At 44.9% G+C, this 23445-nt stretch overlaps 1 protein-coding gene across 9 annotated transcripts in view; it reads right to left on the reverse strand.

Moving 5' to 3' along the window:
• ATP11C (ATPase phospholipid transporting 11C) overlaps positions 1–23445 on the reverse strand; it is a 56404-nt gene that overhangs the window by 18134 nt on the left and 14825 nt on the right. For all 9 annotated transcript variants that reach the window (XR_011728565.1, XM_071757423.1, XM_071757420.1 and 6 more), the window contains exons 2-20: positions 20709–20828; positions 19045–19134; positions 14890–14970; positions 13779–13886; positions 13061–13189; positions 10651–10754; positions 9947–9997; positions 8778–8842; positions 8123–8204; positions 7603–7753; positions 6603–6800; positions 5543–5704; positions 5188–5345; positions 4204–4275; positions 3370–3443; positions 2592–2695; positions 1831–2012; positions 1016–1279; positions 484–658 (exon numbers count right to left, since the gene is read on the reverse strand). Coding sequence is in view for 8 of the 9 variants with exons in the window: in XM_071757423.1 (XP_071613524.1) it covers positions 484–658; positions 1016–1279; positions 1831–2012; positions 2592–2695; positions 3370–3443; positions 4204–4275; positions 5188–5345; positions 5543–5704; positions 6603–6800; positions 7603–7753; positions 8123–8204; positions 8778–8842; positions 9947–9997; positions 10651–10754; positions 13061–13189; positions 13779–13886; positions 14890–14970; positions 19045–19134; positions 20709–20828 (2370 nt within the window). In the remaining variant the exon portion in view is untranslated. The remainder of the gene's footprint in view (positions 1–483; positions 659–1015; positions 1280–1830; positions 2013–2591; positions 2696–3369; positions 3444–4203; positions 4276–5187; positions 5346–5542; positions 5705–6602; positions 6801–7602; positions 7754–8122; positions 8205–8777; positions 8843–9946; positions 9998–10650; positions 10755–13060; positions 13190–13778; positions 13887–14889; positions 14971–19044; positions 19135–20708; positions 20829–23445) is intronic.

Consider the following 23445-nt stretch of genomic DNA (forward strand, 5'->3'; position numbering starts at 1 on the left):
GCAAAAGCCAAGATCCAACTGCACAAGGTTGAAGGACAGTATTTAAAAACAAATCCCAGGCAGCAGCAGCCTGCCCTTCTGGCAGACCCTGCTCTCACAAAGATGGGACCTCTCAGGCATTTCATGGGGTGAGGAAACCCTCCCATGGGGCATAATCTCACATCTTATCAGGCTTGGATACCATCCACTGGTGTGAGGAAGTCCTAGACTCCTCTTGAGAGATTTGGAGAGGAAAAAAGAACAAATGTGGGGTTTTTGTTTATTTCTAATTGCCTTGGGCATGTGGCCTCCTGTGTGCATATTAAACAAAGATTTTACATTCAGAATTGAAAGACTGGAGTGTTTCCATCACGCTCTGAAGCTCAGATGGGGCTTACACACATCTTGGAGAAGTCCTAGCTGATGAAGATGATCAGGTCAAGTCCCAGCTGATGGATTAAAAGCATATGATGTGATTCAGGTGGTTAAAAACAGAGTAAATACCTGTGCCTTCTGCAAAGGAGCCATCCGGCAGCAGAGGACAGCAGTACACTTCAAGCAGATTTGTAGAAATATGGTTTTGTAATTACTACAACTGGAGTCCTGAGAAGGGTTGAGTATCAGTGACAAGGTCGAACCATCTATAATCAGGCCATATTCTTGACATAATGTCCAGCTTCTGGAACACAGCAAGGAACACGTATGACAAAAAATCAGAATTTAAGAAATCAGTCTAACAGCTTCTACCATCTTAGTGGAAAAGAAACTGCTTTGGTATTCATCTTCATCCTATCCCTTTTGGGGGCCTTAGAAATCTCTAAAAACTTAGATTTAAGACACACCCTTCACAAAAGGAACCATGTAATTAAGTCGAAACCCAACTAATACTGCAGACGATGAGCAAACCCAGGAGGAGGAAGGAGCTGGTGCAGTGCCGGCAAGCAGCGAGTCCCCAGGGCTCCAGCACAGCCCTGTCTCTATAAACTTTGCACCCTCATCCCAAATGTGCATGGGCTGAGTCTTCTTACTCACTTACCTCTTCAGGCCTCCTCGGTTTTTGGGGACGTCCTGAATCAGCTTTTTATGGTACTCCATCAGCAGCTCATGGAGCCGATCCTCCTTCCTTTCGCTCTCACCCACCGTTTTTGCCGTCAGCTCCAGCAGCTCAGTGCTGGTCTGGAAGAGCCTGCAGGCATAGCAGGTGGATTTGGCAGTTTCCATCTTGTCTCCCGTGAGCACCCAAACCTTCATGCCAGCTGCATGAAGAGCTTCAATCGTCTCTGCTGATTGCTCCTGCAGCCTGCAAGCAGAAGCAAAACATCACTCCTCAGGTTGGCCCACGCTTCATCCGTATAACCCCTAGGTTGCAGGCAGGAAATAAAGCACAAGTTAAATTATTTTCCCCATGCTGGAGAGACCACTGCCACGGGAATAAGGATTACAAGTCAGCAATCCCAAAATTTTATTTGCAGACATAAAAAAAATAATATAAACCATCACTTTCTACTGTCAGACTTACGAGTGAAAGAGTTTAATTTACTCACGCGGTTACTACAACCGCACATGAAACTGAATTTGTTTTGATATGCAAATTAATGCTGTGTGCTTAAATCACTCTCCAGAAGCATGAGTGCTTCTGCAGTTTCATTAATAAATCCTAATTCTTACTACACCAGCCAATTTTAGCAACTAGGGCACTGTGTAATGGGTTGTGCCACAGAGTAATTCATCGCCCTGGACACTTCCAGCATCTGCCTGGCTGCTCGGTCTCACCACAGCAAGTCAGGGCCACAGTGCAGCACCAGGGAGAAACTGCAGGATCCACTGTGTCAGTGGTGGTCACCTCTTTACCTGTCTTCCACAGCAGTAGCCCCAATCAAGTGCATGTCTGCTTCTGTGTCTTCAAAAACCTTTGCCATCTTTTCTTCCCTGTCCTGCAGAGCCATCTTAGCTTCACTCAGCTGCCTGTCAATTTTGTCATACTCCTTTTGAGTCAGTTCTTTGAATGCCACACAAAGTGTTCTGTAGCCATCCTGGCAGGGCAAAGGGGAAGGAAAATAAAGTGGTCAGTTGCTCCAAAACCAGATTTTTCTGCAGCTCCTCACTTCAGGGTTGGTGCTTTTCTCCCCCATCAGTGCTAGTTGTCAATATAGACCCTCATGGCAATGACAATTTGTTGGCTTGAGTCAAAGGATCAATTTCTTCCCATCAGAGTAACCATGGTTATGCTTATTATGTGGATGTAACATTGCAGAGGGAAACTAAGAGAAGAACCAGAGCTGAGAGCATGCAGGGAGAGCAAGGACCAGGTGCCCCCATGACTGGGACTAGGTACTTCTCCCACCAGAGAAAACAGCTCAATAGTGTTATTTCTATTTTTAATGTGCTGGAGAGATGCTCAGATGCAACTTTGATGGAGACCATATAAGTATATAAAAAGTGAAATAAATGTTGGGAGCCAAAGAAACAGAAAAGGAAAGAAGCGTGGCTTCAATACAATGTGAAGTGACATTTCACTTCAACACTTCCCTCCAAAGCAAGGCCACATCCCTATTTTGGGAATAAGGACTTCCTGAACCCAGGAGCCAGCCAAATTCCATCTGTGTGCTCACCATAGCATTGCGGTCCACGTGGACTTTTGTTTGTTGGATTTCTTCTTGCTGCACCCTTGGAAAAATTGAGGAATCTGCTCCTTTACAGAAGAGAAGCAACTTTCCTAAAACCAAATCATAAACAGTTCATAACATTCACAAGCCACAGAAAGATTTAATAACTTGGAGAGTCAGCAAATGATGCAGAGGGAGGAAATCTGGCAGGACTAAAGAAGGAACTGCTAAAAGCTCTGTTACTCAAGTGGCCTTGCACTAACCTGTGCAAAGCATTGTTTGACCTTGGCCTGGGACATAAGGTGTCCCTACCTGCCTCTGAGCAAGCTTTCTGTGACAGCCAGGAACAAGAAGTTTACTTTACCCTATTTAACAAGCCTTGCCAACTGTCTCAGGAAAAGTAAAAAAGCATCCCATACCTTACAGAAATAACATGTGAGAAGGATGGTGACCTCTGAATTTTTGTCCAAGTCTTCCCCCCCCCCATACTGCACCTCCAGGCTGGAGCAAAGTAAACAAGAATCTCTCCATGGGCCACTGTCCCAGTCCTGTCTCCTTATCTGTCCCAAACACTGCTGCATGGAATATTAATTCTATCCTAACCAGATCCAGTACAGAACTGAATTAGACTGGCTTAGAAAACCTAACAATTTAGCCTCTCTGGCATTATACACATTTATAGGAATAAGGATTCCTTAAAATTCCTTAATTTTAGGAATTAAGAGGATATGTTCTATGTCTGCGTAGACTCTTATGGGAGTCCAGAAATGCATTCTGACTGTACCCGTGGTGGTTCGCACAATGACGCTCATACGGCGGCGGACAGGATCAAAGTTCAACACATGGAGAAGCTGGTACCTTAAAAAACAAACAAACAAAAAACACAAAAAAAACCCAGAGCTTAGACTCAGTAAAAGAAAGATGACTGTTTAAGACAGAAAATCACTAAAAATGAGGTGCAGAAATCAAAAGACTCTACAGGTGACAAACCCGCTGAGCAATGTACCTTTTGCGGCAGCTGCACAAAAAAATTGAGTGAAAAACCCAACCCTACAGTGGAGTCACGAGCATGGGGTGAGGGTGCCCAGCAGTGCACCAAGTCCTGGGCCAGGCAGCAGCACCAGCAGTTAAATAAGAAGCTTCAGCACCAGGGAAGTAAGAAGTGAAACTTGCTTATGAAGGCAAGTCCTCTGGGACTGCTGGGATTAGGTCTCAGATGTGCCACATGCTTTGAGCATGCAGTAAAATGTAACTATTTTCAGCCTGGGATAGGAAAAAAATTACACAGTTTAGGCTTAGATTATCACAACAAAGCCCAGGCACTGTTGGTCAGAAATCACCCTGCAAAACCTGAAGCCATCTGCAAAGCCAGGCACAGATTCAGTGACCTGAATTTAGATGTCACTAAAACCAACGGCACGTTTATTGCAAGCAAGCCTTCCAAACCTGCCCCTTGGCTGTGCCATGCTTTGTAGAAAGGACAGGGATTTTCAGGCAGGTCAGCATGGTCTGACAGCCCTTGTGGGACAGTTTTGACATTGCCAGGTTGGTCACCTTGACCAAATTTGACCAAGCTGGGTGGGAGCTGGTGGTCCCGTGTGGTCCCTGCAGCACTTACATTTCAGTTTCATTCTTTTGGTTTCGTATTTTCATGAAATCATTTTCAAGTCCTAGAAAAGTGAAACCATACCTGTCAATAAACAAAAGGACAGAACAACATTGAAAACACCCATTGGCATAGATTACGCATTAACAACGTTGTCATTTCACCTTCTGTACTGCAGAGGAGATCAAAGAAGTTACCAAACCCAAGCTGAAAAGCTTGGCTGGATGTTTGCTTGCTCAATGCAGAGCCTGCTATGATGTTCTGGCACTGCTCCCATGGCCTGGAGAGCCAGGCAGCGGTGTGCACAGATGCCAAGAACTCTGGACATGGTCCCCTGGGTCTCTGGCACATTTACAGCCATGGACAGGTATATACAGCTGCAACAGTCTAGGAGCTGACAATAGCATAGAATCACAGAATGGTTTTGGCTGGAAAGGAACTTAAAAGATCATCTTGTCCCACCCCTGCTCCCATGGGCCAGGACTAGACCAAGTTGCTCCAAGCTCCATCCAATCTGGCCTTGAGCATCTTTGGCAGGATTCAAATGTGGGTCTGTTAAAGGGACCCATCCTGTTATTTTGGCATTGCATACCAAGGAAGCAATTTGGCTGCAACATGACCATGGTAACTAGACTCAATTTTGGGGGGATTAAAACCCTTGGCCATGGAGGTGGGATCCAGCAAAGAAGCCTCTGCCCCAGCCAGACACTGAAGCACACTGGGGCTGCTGTCAGCAATGATTGGAAACCACAGCCTCCTGAGAAGCTGCTCAGGGAAGACTCTTTGCAGAGCCACCTCTTTTACAGAGCTCATTTAAACCCACAGGCTCATGTGCCTTCTCAGGGCTGGGGGTCAGGCCCAGCACTGGTATCTCAAGAGGCTTCCCAGAGAGAGCAGCTGCCTTGACTGGGAAAGGAGTCTATTGCCTTCAGATAACTCTCACCTCCCTCCCACAACAAAAAGGAAATTCAAAACCCAACACCTCCACGTTCTTACTTTTCTGCGCCTTTCACCAAAGCGATTTCATCTGGGGAAGAGGAGATGTAGGTGTATTTCTTTTCTGGATGTCCCATCAGCCCATCCACCTGGTCTGCTTCCTTGATCTGAACGGTGTGGCAGAGGCAGAGGGCTCGCAGGAACAGCTCCTCACGGCTCTAGGCAGAGTCAGGGGGTGCTCATTACCAGCTCCATGCCATGCACTCAGCCCCCCTCACACCATCTTTGTGTATCCATATTTTAAGGCAAAAAACCCCCCAAAACAAAACTCAAGTGCCCCTCCCAGCTTCTGCTGTAGTCACCCAGCCAAGAGCTGACCACAAAACCCTAAGTCATCAACACGCAGACTTCTTACCTTTTCTGCTTTGCCATAGTATTTCAGAGGTCCATCAGTCTGAGAGAAGCCATCCACCTCTGAAATGCAGTCCTTGTACTTGTGCCCATCAATGCAGCACTCGATGAACTCCATGCTGTTCTCTGTCAGGGTCCCAGTTTTATCAGTGAAGACATACTCCACCTGGAAGAGAGCAGGCAGGCTGCACCCCCAGCCCCACGTGCCAGGGAAGGAGACCTCCCCAAAACCAAAGAGTCTGGGGCACTTCAGTGTCTCTGTGCCAATACTGGGCAGTATTTTGCTGTTATCCTAACCTGGTCCTCCCCCCCCCCAAATCGTGCAGGTGTCACCACAGGGCAATTCTACTACTTTGCTCCTTAAAGCAGTTCCTTTGATTTTCAGTCTATCGCAAGAATATTACCTCCTAAAGACTTAAAACCTGTTTCCAGGCTCTTCTTTTTCCCCTCACACTTTTCATTGGATTCTTTGCTCTAGCTCCAAGCACTTACACAGCTGCTGCAGTTCCACTCCCTCCTTTGGGAGCTCTTCATTTTGGTGCTGTATTTAAATTAGAGAATTGCTAGTCCAAATTGATTTTTTTTTTCCCCTAAGCATAACAAAAAGCAGGAAGCACTTCTCATACCTTACACTCTGATGCCTCTCCTGATGCAGATAAATAAAGAGAAGCCTGAGCTGCCTGTTGGCCCCAGCAAAGCCAGCAGCAACGTGGCTGCATGTGCACTGCATGCCCAGAGAGAAGGCTGGGCAGGCTTTTGTGTAAATCCTTGAAGGGACAGAGGATTTTTTAATTTTTAATTGAAGCAGTGAAAGCAACCCCCCCTGACACGCAGACTGCTGTGCCTGATATTCCCCAATATGGAAACAACTGGCATGACCCAATTCCTGCTCTTTCATGCACTATTTATAACCCTATCCATTTTGCAGAGGAAGTAGGATCACATTAAATGGAAAGGGCCACCAAACCATCTGAAGCTCTGCCCTGCAGGGACTGTGAGTGACTGCCATACCAAGGATTCCCATCAGTGGGGACATTTTTGTCCACGTTTTCATCTAAACTGACCTGCCCAAGCTCTTCATTCAGATCTGAGGTGTTCACCAATGCTCCCTCCTTTATTTCTTCGTCGTACATCTCCTTGTCCCAAGAGATGAAGAAGGAGCCCAAGAACTTCTGCATCTCTACTGTAACATACATGGAGACTGGGATAATAAAATTGAAGAGGACCATAAATGACAAGAAGTCCGTGAACATCCGCAAGACCTGCAAGGGAAAAAGGAGATGATGTGGTCTGTACCCATCAGATACAATTAAGGGCACTTTACCCAAACATTTCTGGGGTTTTAGACAGCTTTTATTCTAGGGTTAAATAGAAAAAAAAACAACCTGAAAATCAATACAGGTTAGATGCAGCCCCAAATTCCATTTTCCTTTGATGCAGAGAATCTGTCTCTGCAGATCTAATACAAATGTAAGTCTCCCTCCTTCATAGTGACTAAAATGATGCTTTATTCAAATATATTCCTCAATACAATGCTACAGGTTCATTCTGACCTCAAGTGAGTAGAAACAAGGAGCAAGTAGCTTGAGACCAGTCAAGCTACGGTGAGGTTAAAACTGATATGGGGACATCCCTGTAAGTCCTACTCAAATAATCCATCAAATAACCCATTTCTACACACTCACACTCACTCTTGCAGGCTTGGCTGCCTCTGTCACAGTGAGTTTAAGGAGCTGGTTGATGTGGCCTCAATTTAAGTTCACCAACTCAAAGCTGAAAGGCAGCTTGAGTTCAGATAAGGATCCATGTTAAATTAGCTGCTGCACTACTATAATATACAATATTTATTTATGCTTTGCCCTGCTCCCCACAAGCATCACTGTGCAGAAGCACAAGAAAGGCAGGAAATAAACACAAATAGTAGGAGAGAACTGAAAGCAATGACAGCACTTCCAGGGAGCAAATAGGACTCACAGGGCTGGCAGCAGACACCATCAGATTAAATAAAACAGTCAGAATTAAAAAAAAAAGCTGGAGGAGGTGCCAAAATAGAAATCCACTTACCTTGAACGTCTCTCTCTCTTTTTTAGTCTTTTCATTGTACCAAGGCTCATCATTAAATGGATTACTCTGCCAGACATATTTCAGAGTCGTGCACACAGTAGCCTTGCTCAATAGGATGCACAAATACACTATCAAGAAAGCGTTGATAGATCTGAAAAACAGGTTTCTCTTTTAAATTTTTGCAGCTATTTTTATATAGAAAACCACACAAACAAACAGGAAAAAACCTCCCTTACTTTGAAGGAGGGAATTACAGAAAAGTGCTTTTGACAGTGCTGACATTCAGGAGCAGTGCATATAGTTTAACATTTCTTAATTTTGTTTTTAAATTAAAAAAGATACTAAATGATGCAGCTTATTGAAAGATATGCTTAATGAAATATACACATTTTCTGTGCAATCAAGAGAGCATCTGCAACAAATGACAGAAGATTAGGGGATTATTTCTATACAAATCACCCATAAAAACCCAAAACAACAGCTTCTACCAATTTTTTTTGTCCCGACTATAAATACTCACTTTTCTACAGCAGATCGTTTCTGAGATTTCCCTTGGTAGTTCAAAGCCATTTTTGTTTCCATTCCAGTGTAGACTGCAACTCCTGGAGGGCAGCAAAGCAGGGCTCATAAGGGACCTGCAGCCCAGAGGGATCCAGCTTGCTCTTAGCCCTAAGGGGCATCGGTGTTTACATGAAACTCAAATCCCAGCTGATGGGAGAGGCATTACCCAAGGACTGTACAAACTACAGAAACCTCTGAGGCTACTAAGAAATGTAATTGTATCCATCCCAGAGCACTGAGCAGGAGCTTATGGATCACATACAGTCAGAGAAAACATCAGTCTTCCCTAAGAGCCATCACCTTCAATCAGTAGTGGCTGGGACTGTGATCCTAGAACAGGATTTGTGTAAAATTCCCTTTCTCCTTGCTCAAGCAAGAAGAAAAGCTTGCTCAGGTGCATTAACACAACCTGCACAGCTTGGCAGCACTGCAGATATAACCAGTATCCCTAATTTCACCCTGTCAGCTTTGCAATCAGCTTGAAAACCAAATGCAGCAGCAGAGCCCAGGCTGACAGGCTGCAGACATCTTCCCTCTCTCTAGATTTAGTGAGGAGCACCTACATCTGCCATTATTTCTCAGAATCTATTTAAACACTAATTAAAATTGTTTACCATAAATCTTCTTGGTATTTTTGAGGGTAGCACCTTTCAGCAACAGGTTTTCAGGACCCAAAGACCTAGATATAAAAGAAGTTATAACATTGCATCACTCAACAATCAAACTGGCTCATAACTTAGAGCCATTAGGTAATAAAGCTAAGCAGATATTCCTTAGATCTGATTACATAATTTCTATGCTGAACTGGGCATTGCTTGAGTGTGTTTTCCTCTTTCTATAGGTCTATTTCCATTTCATCTGACACAGACTATTCTTGATACTCAAAGTTCCAAAGTTAATGGGAGATTCTCAGTAGGGCTTTTGAGGAATGAGTGCAAAATGTTCAGATTTTATAGTACTTACATAAAAACACGACTTTAAAAGTGTCAAAAGCCTGTCCATTCCAGCACAGTTGATGAATGCTGCCACCAAAGCCAATGGCTTATTCTGTTCCCATTTGTGGCTTTATTTCTTTGAAAACCCCACTCATGACTCTTGCTTCCAGGCTCTGAGTAGACCCACCACAGCACAAAACACAGCCAGTTCTGCTCTGGCTGACATCTGGTTTTGATGATTTATAAATGTTATTTGCTTATCTTTTCCCAAAGTACTCTGATGTTTAAGTTTTGTATTTCCCTGGGATAAAGATGTTTTGCAATTGCCTGGTAAATTTGTTCCCCATCAGCAGGGGAGGATGGCATTGGTTGGTCCTGCACTGCTTCCCCAAGAGGGGCTCAAACAAATCACCGCATGGCAGAAGAAAGTGGAGACATTAATTACAGGCCTCCCTTAATAATGAAATATTTGGAAAGTTTAAAGAAAAAAACCTCAAACATTCCCTAATGATCCCAGAATCAGACTGGTTTGGGTTGGAGGGGACCTTAAAGATCATGTAGTTCTTACATCCTCCATAGGCAGGGACACCTCCCACCAGACCAAGTTGCTCTAAGCCCCATCCAAGGTGGCCTTGAGCACTTCCAGGGATGAGGCATCCACAGCCTCCCTGGGCAACCTGGGCCAGTGCCTCACCATTCTCAGTGAAAAATTTCTTCCTAATGTCTAACCAAAATCTACCCTCTTCCAATCTGAAACTGAATGATGGCAGCAGGAGTTCAGATCCTTGAAATCTGATGTAAATGCCAAATAGCTTTGAGGAGGGGCCAAAGATGGCAGCAAGACCAACCTGGCTACAGGCTCTTGGTTGCTTCTGTAGATTATAATTCTTCCAACAAATCTGCAATAAAAAAGATGAGAAATTTGTATTACAGAGATGTTACAAAGAGCTGCTAAAACATACATTAAAGTCACTGACGGGAGACAGAAGGAAACATTTAAAGAAGGGTATTTGAGAGTTTAACACCTCAGAGGGAGAAGACATGCACCCCCAGCTGCCAGACACCACCTGGTCCCAGTCCCTTCAGCCTAGAGCAACCCTCCTTCAAGGGGTTTCCTTTGAGAGCACAGCCCAACCCAGCAAGCCTCCTTCAAGGGGTCTAACTACAAAGACACTCACTGCTGGGAATCACTGAGCCCAGAGCATTTCACTTGGCAGGCAGAGCAACTGAGGAACAGGCACAGGGACCATCACTACAGCTGACCTGACACAAATCACTCCTTACACCAGGACAAGCCTTGGAGTGGGTAGGTTTTGCTGTAAAGAAACTGAACCCTGAAGAAGTGCAGTGTTGACTTGGCCACCCTCATATGGCAGAAGCCTGGCAGCTTATGTATGGCTGCATCAAGAAACCTCTCTGATGGAAAAAAAAGTAACCCTCAACTGCAGCTTATTTAATCCCCCTAACCGATGGGGCTGTGGTGTCTGCAGGGAGATGACAGCAGGCAGGGCATGTAAAACAAAGCTGAGGGATGACACGGGGGCAGACTCACTTGTAGAGGTCAGGCTGGGGCTGCTCACACTCGATGGTAGCAGTGAGGGCATCGATGGCTTCATCTGTGCAGAGCACAGTTGTGTCCCGCACCGCGTAGTGAGTCTGGGCAGAGGAGCAGAAGCAGTGTCACCCAGCAACCCAGCCCATGTTTTACCCTGTTAACTTAAAACACCACCACGCAAAGGTTCACAAAATGCCCTTCTGCTCCCCCAACACGGCTGAAGCATCTCTCAGTTAAAGACTGAATTGAATAAGCTTAAGAGAAACCACAGCAGGAAGGAGCTGCTGGATGTATCTACTGGGCAAGATGTGCACCAAAAGCATCCCTGGGTTTCCCTCAGGGACTTACTGCTGCCCCAGCTGTCAAAGGGGCTCCTGGGGACCCCCCCACCTGCCCATTCCTGGATGTAATTAGACTCCAGCTCTGGCACAGAGGGATCAGGCAGAACGCCAGCAAACTCCAAGCTATTTTTAGCAGCTGCTGCTGCAAAGGTTCATCTCTCACTACAAACTGGAAAGCCCACATAGGATCCGCTCACTGCCTTCCAGGCTCTATTTATAGGAGCTCCTCAGAGCTCCAAGTCATGTTGGGCTGCTACAATTCATCTTCATAAACAAATTAATTCAAAAACCTCCTCTGCCCCTTATGTTTGCTTTCCTCTCCTTGTGCATCCCAGGACACTGCAGTCATGACATGATCAGTGCCCACCTTCACACTGTGTTGGTAACCCACCTGGCTTCTCCTATTGAAAGCAGATGCCCAAACAAACACACTTGCATCTCTCTGGTGTAAATCACTGCCTTTGTGAAACAACTCAAACAGCTCCTGCAGTACTCTGTACCAAACCTGACTCCTGTGCAGGGTTTTGCATCCACTGCTCCCATCACCACAGAAACTTCGCAACTACTGAGCAATAGTAAAGCCACCTCCTCATCAGTTCCAAGATCTTTACATCCTCAGTCCCTTACTGCATTTAGAAAACACATCTTCTTTTAGATTGAGCATGACTGAAGATTTGTACTTCAGAGACAGAGCCCTGCCAAAATCCCTTTTACAGTTCTGCTCCAGTTTCACTTAACCAGGCATCTTTCCCACACCTCGACCTGACATGACCCAAATACCTGAAAAATCCCCCCAGGCCAGCAGCAGATATGGTCCAGATGAGGTTTCTGCAAGTACCCAAGTGTGCTTCCTTGCTCTCTTTTCACTGGAAACCCTGATTCCCACTGTTAGACCTATTTCCCAAACAGCATTTATCTTTCTATTGCCCCTTCTCCTTCAAACTCATCTTCATCTTGCCAAGAAACAGGCGACAGCTCCCAGTCACCTACAGGAATCCACAAACCAGGGAAAAACACCAGAGTTCTTGATATAGAAATTCAGCATTGCACTTACAGACTAAATAGTCAGGAAGAGCCAACATACTGCAGAAGTTCTGTGAACTCATGCATATCACAGACCTGACACAAATCAGCAATTGCCAACTTAACATAACATGGTTATCTATTTTTAGCCTCAAGCCACTTCAGAGCTCCTCTCACCAGTGGAACCAGTACAGTGCACCAGTGCTGCACCAGCTCCTACATGCAATTCCAGCTGCTCCTAGAAAGATGAGCCACAGACCCCATGCAATACATATCGGACAGATGATGGCATTTCCACCACCATCAGACTTTGCTGGAGTAAATCAAGTAATTTTAAAAGTATCTTCCACTCTTCCTACTGCAATTGCTAGTATCTGTATAAATATTTATCAAATGTAAGCACAACCAAAATTTCAGGTCTTCTGATGTGCAGAAGTCTGTTGTCGTTATTTTCCTAGTTTGGAAGGAAAATGGGGGGAAGACTAATACTACATTTCACTGCTAGATTCAGGAAAAAGAGGAAAGAAAAAAAAACCCACAAAAAACCAAAAAAGATGTTTTGCTCAGGCCAATGAAAAATTCCCCAAATGAATCTACACGTAATGCCTCAAAAAGTCCCAGGTCTTACTGGAAAAGCTCATTTAAACAACAGAAGCACTGGTAGACAGTGGAAGGGAGCTGGAGCAGCTGCAGGCACTGCACCAGACCTCACAATGTGCAGCTGGAGCAGGGAAGCACCAACAGGCTCCCCATGCTGGGCAATAAGGCAGCCAAGCCCTGTTGATAAGGATCAATTCAGTCTGGGGCAGCACCAGCAGAAACAGCTGCTGAAGACAAAATAGAAAACAAACAATCCCCAGGGCACTTTGGTGCTGGCACAGTGGGCACAGACAGCCACATGGCCACGGGGATGGTCTCTGTGGCAGCATTCTCCACTTAAATCACACACCCCCCACATGAAAGCACCCACTTTAGTACTGAAATAGGCACCCAAGTACCCCAGAGCACCAGCTCCATAACACTGCCCCATCCATCCCTGTCACCTTGAAATTGGACTCGCCATCAAGACTGGCTGTAGTGACATAACAGGTCCCATCTATGCTGCTCGAGGCCAAAAATATCAAGTCACAGGGGAAGGTCTCATCTGCTTTCACTTCTACTATGTCTCCAACCTGGAAGAAAGGAAACATATACATGAAAAGCCCTCTTGGTTGTTGTTAGATGGTTACAGATTGAGCTTCTCTCAAATCCTAAGAGAAATCACCTTGGCTAAGAGGCAAATGAGGGTTCAAGAGGTCCATGGGTGCCTGAGCATCCCTCCACAGCCCAGCACCAGCACAGAGCACCCACGTGGAGCAGTCAGTATTTATTTCTCTGCTAAACCTTGATGGAGAAGAAGACTCTGTACTTGTCTGAAGTGTGGGGTGATAAATTAACGTCAAAGCTGGTGTACGTTTCTGGTGTCCTTGGGAAGAGTTGGAAATAGAAGAGAACTGCCTGTCCCAGCAAAGTGCAAAGCGCTGACAGATCTGTCACTTGTCAGCCCTGATACAGCTTTTGTGAGACAGCCTTTCAAAACCAGCAAACAAAGCAACCTCACTCCTTACTCAGGAATGGCTCTTGGAGCATCCTGTCTGGAAGTGCACACCCTGGGGCAGCTCCAACCACAGGATGTGCCTCCCTCCTGCCCTGCCCTCACCTCTTCACCACTTTCCTCCTCTTCCCATCAGGGATAACCACATGCAAGTCTTCTCAAGTTACCTTGATTTTTTCACTCTCTTTCTGCACTTGCTTTGCATTTTCAACAATGAAGACATTGCTTTTGTTGACTTCGTTGTCAGCTCTGTGCCTCAGCCAGTCCTCGTACCCCTGGGCACACAAACACAGGCAACACAAACTCATAATGAAGCAAGAAAACTAATGAAAGAGGATGAGTGGGGACAGAGAGGTTTTTTTTTTTTATCAATAAATCAGTCCTCAGACTTCCTTCATGCCTGACAGAACATCAACCAGAGTAGTTCAGATTGAATCAACTAATTTTTAAAACTTCATATGCACACTTGACAGATTCAAAACAGATTAAAATACCACATGAAAATAATCTACATGCACCACATGCAACAAACAGCTAAATTCCTCTAATTTGTTTCTATTATCCTGAGCGTTGGCAAGAACAGGCTGATAAGATGGATAATACACTTAGCACCCTGCAAGTCTTTCCTATGGTAACACAGGACAAGACTTTTCCTCTTCAGTCCTCACTGAAAGAACAAAACATTGCCATTCAAAGCAGACAGGTTTTCCTCTAACTTTCCAAAAGGGCCCTTTCTGGCCCCTACAGAAGAAAGTTTTTATTATTCCATCCTTCTGTAGAGGAAATTTGAAAATGTACACAAGCATATAATGGGAGGTTAATGGTCCTTTAATACCACAAGAAGATGAATACTACATATTTTTGAGACCAGCACAGTACTGGAACAGAATCTGTCCTTTCCATTTACTAACACGGGAGCAAAGCAAGCATGGCTATATTTGGAGCACATCCCTGCATCCTACAAAGACTTAGAGGGCATTTCTAAAAAGAGAAGAAAAATTCAAGTCAAGCCATAACTACAGCAGTAACCTTTACTGACCCTCATGGCTTGCTTACAGCAGTCCATACAGAGATGCTCTGTGTTGACAAAACCAGAGACACCAATAACCACACTCAACATGCAGCCTCTCTTGTAAAGCACCAGGATACACATCTGACCTTCTGAGAACTCTACTAGCCCATTTTGGTGACTCCTAAATACATTCAAATACATGCTCATAATTTTCTCTACCAAATGTCCCCAAGAGCATCCTCCTCTCCCCACACTGGTGCTGGTACCTGTTTGATTGCTGTGACAGTGATGACAAAGAAGAGTGGGAGGCCGCTGGTCACGGGGCTGGTTGGGGTGTCCACTATCACCTACAAAGAGAAAAAAGTACTGCTGACAACTGGTTTTCATGCAGAAAAAACAAACTCTAGTAATGGGGGGAAAAGGGTGCTCATCCTACTGGGGGTAAATTGCAGCCCAGAAGAGAAGGAAAAGATGGAAGGAGCACAGGAGAAGGACCACCACAGGCATCCCCAGGAGTGCTCTCCTTGAGATGGAGGAGACTACAGTGCCTCCTCCTGAAAACTATAGCATGTCCTCAGCTGGGCAAAACCCTATGAGAAATAGCTTAACACCTAATTATGACCTTGCTCTGGTGGGAAACAAAAGCCTGGATGAATGCCTTGCTGGGATGGGCTATAGAAAAACAAATACAAAAGTGTGGATGCTCACACCATGGGGTGTGCTGGAAAGAAATGAGGCAGGGAAGGAGGATGGGGCAGAGACAGAGTCAATGCATGAAGTAAAAAACATCCTCATTTCTCACAGTGCCAGAAGAGGGCCACTTCTCTTCTTTGGCAGTAAAGATGGGGTACAACTGAACCCCTAAAAACACAGCTGGTTATGAGAGGGAGGACAGCATGAGTTGCCTTGAACCATCGACATGCAGAGGTTAAAAAATAACATGCATCAGCCCAAATTACCTGTAAAATAGCCAAATGAAACATGAATATTTAAAGTAAACCAGAAATCCACATTTTGCCTTCAAGCTCTCAAACTTGGGACTCAGAGCATGATTTAAGCACAGGGGCCTGGGAGTGGATAGTTGGATCCAACCTGAGCTTGGTGCAGTGCTTCAGCCAGGGCTGCAGGAGCAACCAAACCCCTCCATTGGTAGTTAAAATTCTGGGCTGTGGGAAACCACTGCTTCTGCTGCCTGTATTATGACTCAGCCCCCAGAGTAAGAAGAGCAGAACAGGTTGATAAATGGGAGGGAGTTACATAAGAGAAGGACAAGCTGTGCTCTTGCCACACCTTCCAAACCAGGGCATGCAAAATTGGCCATTTTTCCTGCTGTCCCCAGAGAGGATGAGAGCACGAGAGGCAGACAGCAAGGGCTCTGATGAATGGGATGGGGAAGCTCAGCAGAAAAGCATTGTGTCCCCACAAAGGGACTTTGTCTCCCACCACTTGTTTGTGCTACCCTGGCACACTCACAAACAGCAGCATTTGTATATTTATTGTTTTAGGCTGCCCATAAAATGCTGTGTTAAGGACAGGACTGCTCTTATCAGCTGGGAGGAAGCTTCGTAGAAATTTTTAGCTCTATGAAATGCTGCACACTGCAGTTTTACCCTGCACTATTGGACCCGAAGAGAGAAGAGCCAGAAGATCTTGAAGTGGAAGAGATAACACCATAAGAAGCAGGCAGGTAAGTGGTATGAGTTAAATAGCTTGAGGATAAGCTGAGATAAACACAAAAAATACTTCAAGGAACACAAAGCCCTGGATCCTTCAAATGGGTGTAAAATGTGTACAAACAAAGTGTGGTACAAACCAGACTTTGGAGGAACAACCTTGAGCAAGGACAGTGCTGCACATCCACATCACACGTGATGGCCACACACCAGGGCAGCATCACTGAAGTTGAGGCCAGTCAGCCAAAAGCTATCTTGTAAAAATTGGACACATCTTGGGAATACAACAGGAATTTGGACTTCTGCTGAGGACAAGGGAGATGACCTCCTGCTGCTGAGCAGGAGTTTTCTGCACTGGACAAGATAGTTTTGTGTGTTTGTTTAACCAAAGGATACAATTTCTGACCACACAGATGCTGTATTACAGATACATGAACACAAATATTAGATGAAGTCCCTGGAATAACTTAGATGTTTGGAAATTGGACTCCCTGTGCATTGCATGGCTGGATACCACCCTCTTCACTTCTGTGGAAAGCTGAAGGACACAGGAGCAACAAGGCAGAACATCAAAGGCAAACTCCTTTGAAGCTATTTTTTTTAGCCCTTTTAAGACCTCACCAGCTTCATTTGGATCTACTCACAAGTGACAAAATCTTCCTGAAACTCAATAGTTTCTCTCCAACTCATTATAGAAGTCTAAAGACCACAGTCCAGAAGTCACCTCAGTCAATCAAAAGGGACACTTCTCATTCCTGGCACCTCCTAAATTAGTTTGGGCTACCTACAAACACCCTTGGACTACACTAACTCCAGGCCAGGACTTTACTCCCCCTTTTGCTTTCAGTGTTGCAATAGATGAACCAAAGAAACAGCCATTTGTATCCCTGTTAGTGCACTAATAGGTTTTACATGCTTAAAGCACAAACTTTCTCTCTCTAAAACAAGAGCTACATTTGGAGTCACACAGTAACAGACAATTTGATAGATTTTTCAGCAGCAGGTAGAGCAGATACACCAGGCAGTTCCCCAAGTACTGGGATACTCCTCAGGCACATAGGGCAATTCCATTAATTTAAAGTAACTTAAAGATAAGCACCAAGACTTAAGTATAGATGCCATTTATCAAGGTATAACCCTTGGTATTTTAAATTAATGAAGTGGCCACGAGCACTTTTTTAAGGCAAGTGACATCTCCAGAAGGGGATAGTCAGTTACTCTATACAGCAGCAAGTGTATTAGTGCTCTCAGGTTGGGTTTTGTTGGGTTGGGTTGGGTTTGGTTTTTCTCTAATACAGCATGAGAGTTGCTTCATTATTTTAAAGGTGCTCACAGAAGAAAACCAAGGAGGAACAGCCAGGCTCTTCTCTCACCAGCATATCACGGGTACATGGTTAAACTGCAACCAGTTTTATAAGCATCATCAAGACTATCCTGTGTCCTTCATGGCCAGAGGGCCAATAGATAAAATGTCATACCACGTCACTAAATGGCCAACTACACAAAAAGGACATCCTGACTCCAGGGCATCACTTCAGTTCAAAGCAAATTACAAATTCAGTCTGAAAAAGTGGAGCCATGCCAAACAGATCAAGAGATGGAGGCGAGCCAGCAGATGCCAGGGTGAATTGGCCTCTCATGTAGCACTGCCAGGAGCAGTCAGCCCCAGTTGTCATCTTCAGATTCCCCCTTCCTGTGGCAGCCACCAAAATTACTATGAGCCACAGCTCTGTACCATAGGGATAAAACATTTTAGACACTCATCTCTTAAATGCCCAGTCTAGAAGAGAATGAAACCCCAGACCTGCCCCACCAAAACCCTGAAAAAGCCAGAAAGTTTGCAGGAGCTGCACAGAGCTGTTTAGTTTGCTCTTTATTATTTACTCTTTTTTATTTACTCTCATTTACTTTATTATTTACTCTTAATTTAATTTGCTCTTTTAGAGTTGAGTTTTTGATGCCCCAGAGCAGGTTGTCTGCTGAGCCCCAGGCCTGAGTACAGGATTTAAGAGGTGAACAAATGCACTGAGGTGACTTGTCCCAAACTCACTGCACTCCAATCCATTTTGACAGTCTGATTTTCTTGGTTGACAGTATACACAGTGAACACTGAGGTTTGCTCAGGATTTCCCCTTAACCAAAGGCAGAAAGCAGAGCAGAAAAAGTTTGTCCATGTATAAAATTTGCTATTTTGTCTGTGCAGGGAGGTTCCTGAAGCTTCCCATTCCCTGATTTCACTGAGTAACAGTCTCTATCTTGAATGCCTTAGGGACATGGTTTAGAGGTGGATTTGGCAGAGTGCTGGTTAACAGTTGGATTTGAAGATAATAAAGGTCTTTTCCAACCAAAATGATTTTATGATTCTATAACTAAGATACAAAAATATCTTATAACTTGGGAAAATACATAGTTATGCAGCAGAACAAAAAAACTAGATCTCAATTCCATTGCAACAAATGTATTTCCACAATTTGACTGATCTAAACAGTTAGAGTTGGTTTTTTTTAATTGTTTCAACAGTCATTCAAACATCATCTCAGACCAGCCCAAAGATTCTAATTGTTATGATGTCTTGGACAGTGTGTCAGAATTACAACATAGCTCCCAAGTAAACACATAACAAAGAAAACCCACAAAACACCAAAAAAGCCACCTACAAGCAGAGTCAATTTTAAACCTCACTTCTTGTTGAAGCTGTGCTTACCACCTTACATAAATAAAGCCCATCCTTGGCATCAAAGCTCTTACCTGCACAAGGAAGATGATGAGGAAGTAGAAGTTGGCAATTCTTCTAAACTGCTCAAAAAGGTTCTTCGGGAGGAAGTTCCAGAGGGTGTACTGCAGGGAAAGAGAGGGATCAGACACAGACCCAGGCATGGGGCTCACTGGGCTTTGTTTCTTTGCTTCAAAGTAGGCAACTGTCTCTCCTTTGTCAAAATAACCCAAACTACATGGTTGGAGATGGCGAAGAGCAGAAGAGAAAAACAACAGGATCTGTTTCAACAACCAACTTCTGAGAGGCATTTTTAGAGGCATGAGTTCATCAAGAGGTAGTGTACAGCACAGAGATTTATTTTTTTCCCCCAAGTCCCCAAAACCATTTTAGAGTTGCTCTTCTGTTAAAAAACCTCATGTTGCTCATACAAATGTTTTATTATTTGTTTGTGCTTTGTTATCATTTTAAAACAGCTGCTGAATCATTTGCTTTGTAAATCGTGGAACTTAAGAACAACATGGAAAAATAAAGGGTCTAATATCTGATCTTTCAGTCTGCCTCAAATAAACAAATAATAATAGGCAGCCAAGTCTCAAGACCAATGTCCACTTAACACTTGGGACTGGTCAGGTAAGAAGATTCCATGCCTAGCAAATATAAACAGAAAAAGAAGAGCAAGGACACAAAATTCAAAAATAAATAAGGGAAATAGTAAATTTAGTGCTAAAACAAACCATTTTGTCAGAGGGAACTTAAACAGGGGAAGTTGTCCTCTCTGAAGGATCCTCTTGTGTGGCAGGGAAACATCAATGTGAATGTTCCAAAAGTTAAACATGCTTAGACTCAGAAGTTTTCCCCAATATAAAGTCAGACAGCCCAGAGACATTAAAAAAAAAGATCCAAGCTGCATTAAAAAAGAAAGATGGAAAACCCTCCTTTACAGCTCAAGTATAGCAAAAGTGAAGCCTAACTGTGTGCTGCACATGCTGACTCCTACACAACGTAATATGTATCCAGCTGTGTTGACAATACAGGATGTCACTTGTTTGATATTTTACTCAAACTGGCTTCAAATTTTCTGAAACATCTTCAAGAATGTCACGGAAAAAAACTAAGCTGAAATCAGGTGGGTGTCATCACAGTTTTCCATCATATACAAAAGCTGCATTAATACCCTATGAATGTTCCCCCTTTCATCCAAAGGGATAAACAGAGGATGGTTATTTCATCCCATCTGAAGTGGGGGGGAAAAAAAACCCAAAAACCACAAAACAAAAAATAAAATAGGGAAATCATTTTTCTGTCCGTTTAGAAAACAATCCCTGTTCCTTTTTATACATCTGAGCTGCTGTTGTCTCATGCTCTATTACACTTAACCCGTCCTTACCTCCCAAAGGGAATACCAGAAAACAGTAAATAAAACCCTCACCTGAAGAAACCCAAAAAACCAACATGTCCATCCAGCCAAGAGGAGCAGAACCCAATTTGCACCCCTACTGGGATTGATATGAAGAAAAAAAAAAAAGACAAGAGACTGGTGCTCTGTGTACCAGGCTGCTCCACTGGGGACCTTCACATCCACCCCTGAGGAGTTCCAAGTTTCTCAGTTTTAAAAACAACCAACAAACTAAGCCAGGGTGCACAGAGGAGCAGGGAACCCGTGCACAAGGCACCCAGAAGAGCAGAGCAAGCTCACCTTGGAGGACACAATCCTGTTGTCACAGAACTTCTGGGCCACATACGCATCTGTTTCCGAAACCGGGCGGTGCCCGACCACCACGGTGCGTGTACCGACCCGCTTCTCTTCCCCAGCACACTGTAAGGGCAGCCAGGAAAAGGAAAAATTAAGGTTTTTAGCTCAAAAAAAAAAAACCAAAACCAAAAAACAGTCAAATATTTCTATTAATAGCTTCCGGCTTCTGAATGCACCGTTCGTGGGGAAATAAGGCAGCTGGAACCTTGAAAATTCACTGCTCTGCCCCAGCAAAAGTGGTGGAACTAAGAAGGGCACACAAGGTCATCAGCAAAACCAAAGCAATGTCATTCCTGCCACCTGTCCCCATCACATGCAAAGTCCTCAATGGATCAGAAAACTATTTTCAAAGGAAATAAAACTGTAATACTCTAAAAATCAGCTTTTCATTCTGCCCAGGCTCCACTTTGCACATAAGGAAGTCTTTCTGCCCTGGACTTTCTCAGCCAAGGAAGGAGATGGGCTGGCACTGGGAGCCTTTTGCAAGGTTGAATTTAAAACTCTAAAGGAAAATTAAAATGCCCACTAAAAAGAGACAGAGTGGGGGGAAAAACAGAAGGGTCAGCTTAGGCCAGGCTAGGGTTTTTGCAGTTAGGACTTTGGATTTTAAAACAGAAGCAGGGAATACATTTGTCACTAGCATAGTTCAAGGGCAATAGCTGGCAGCAGAGCTGCTGAAACACCAGCAGACACTGTTCATTCTCCACTTCATCTTATTAATCCTCAACTCCAGAGTTTGTTTGCCTTGAAAGCCCACCAGAGCAAGTGCCAGTAATGCCAAATCCCTATCCTATGCCAGCTGCCTGGCACATACAGATGCTCTTGGCATGCCCTGTGTCCAGCTCAGCATCCTGTTTGTCCTATGGCCCCTTGCAGGCAGCTACTCTAGCTGCCAGCAAAACCCAGCTGTAGGAAAGATGTTTTGACAACAACCACACTAAGACAGCAAGGCCTGGGACTAACTGCTTGTTAGGGAAAGTGAAAAAAAATAAATAATTGAAATTTAAGCCAGCCCCATTCACATATCCACAGCAGCAACAACTTAATGGATGCTGCTGCACCAGGAGCAGGCTCTGCCCAAAGGAAGCTGCAGCTCTTCCCTCCCTCTTCCCTCCCCTGGCACTCCATCAATGTCTGCAACATCTTTAATTAAAGAAGTGATTTTACACCATGGCTAAACCCAGCCTGGTGTGCTGGTGGCTCACACTACAGCTGTCCTCAGACCTCCACAAGCTGCTGCTTAGATCAGAAAGTTTCTCACCCCCCTGCATCATGTTCCTGCACCTCCCCAGATGCAAAGCCAGCACTGTCGTCCCCCCCCCAGCACAACATGCAAACATCACATCTTCTGAAAAAAAAAACCCACAAAAAACCCCAACAAAAAAAACCCCAGGTCCCTGGTGTATCTGCTGCATTATGGAGGTGGCAGCTGCATGTCCCACCAACCCAAACCCCAACACCAAGAGGCAGAGCCATTCATCTGCACGACAGCAGTGCTGGGGAGCACAGACAGACTGTTCCCAAGACTGAAGTCCCTATCGTGTCCCCAGGCAGGTGATGAAGCTGGGTGGGCCTGGCAAGCATCCCATCAGCATAGGGAGGAAACCAAAGCTTCCCCTGGCTGCAACGGAGCAGGGTGAGGGCTTGCCAAACACCCGCACTGCCACAAAAACAAGGGAGCTCTGGTTAAAACACTCTTGCAAAAATATACACAGGTATTTACTCTGCAAGACCATCCACAGTTAGCCATGGAAAACCTGGAGCATGTGAAGAAGAGAAGCCAAACCCCAGGTGTGGTGTGTTAGTTGACCAAGTCCCACCCAAGATATCACCAACAAATTCCTTTCACCCCTCAGTGCCCCTTTGGTTACTTCCTTGAAGCATCTCCTACAAAGATGACTGCAACCACCTCCAGGGTGCAGAGCCTTCAGCAGTGGCAGCAGAGGGAGGAGTACTCTTTCTGTGGTCTAACCAGAGTCCCCACACCACTTCTGGAGTTGTTTCCCATTTTCCTGCCCACCCCACAGTGTCACCATCTCACAGCCACGCAGCAGCTGGAATGCTTCCAGCCACATCTCTCCACTTTTCCCACCTCCCAGGGGGCACACGCACACCCTGATGAGACCTTTGACAAGAGGCCTTGGCTCAGCTGGGCAGTCAGAAGTTTGACAATCCCACCTGGAATGGCTCTTTGGGCTGCTAATAGATTGCTGAGTCTCAGTAACAGCTCCCAACGGGGACTTAGGAGGAGATTTAGGGAGTAACTGCCAGGCTTTGGGGGAAATCCTAACATATGCAGATGAGAGAGGAAAGGATTAAGCAGACTTTTCCCAACCGCCTTTCAAAAACCAATGGCAAAATAAAATGAAAATATTACTTGGATACAATTCAAGCAACTGCCTCCTTGCCCAGTGGGGTTTTATACAGCCCGAACTGTGGGGCGTGGGAGTCAGCTGGTGCAAGGCAAGGTGCCAAAATGATTATTTAAGAAAATAAACACTCACATCCTCCCCAAATGCATTTTATCACCTCCCTCTGCCCAAGGCGTGGTGTTTGGAGGAGTGCTGGCAGAACCAGAGCTACCCAAATGGGTCAGTGGTGCCAGACTGCCCAGGAGTTCAGGACCACATGGTGGGAAGCATCACTGCATCCTCCCACAAGGCCACAAGGGTTTAGGGAT

This window comes from Heliangelus exortis, chromosome 14 (assembly GCF_036169615.1).
Source record: "Heliangelus exortis chromosome 14, bHelExo1.hap1, whole genome shotgun sequence".
NCBI lineage: Eukaryota > Metazoa > Chordata > Aves > Apodiformes > Trochilidae > Heliangelus > Heliangelus exortis.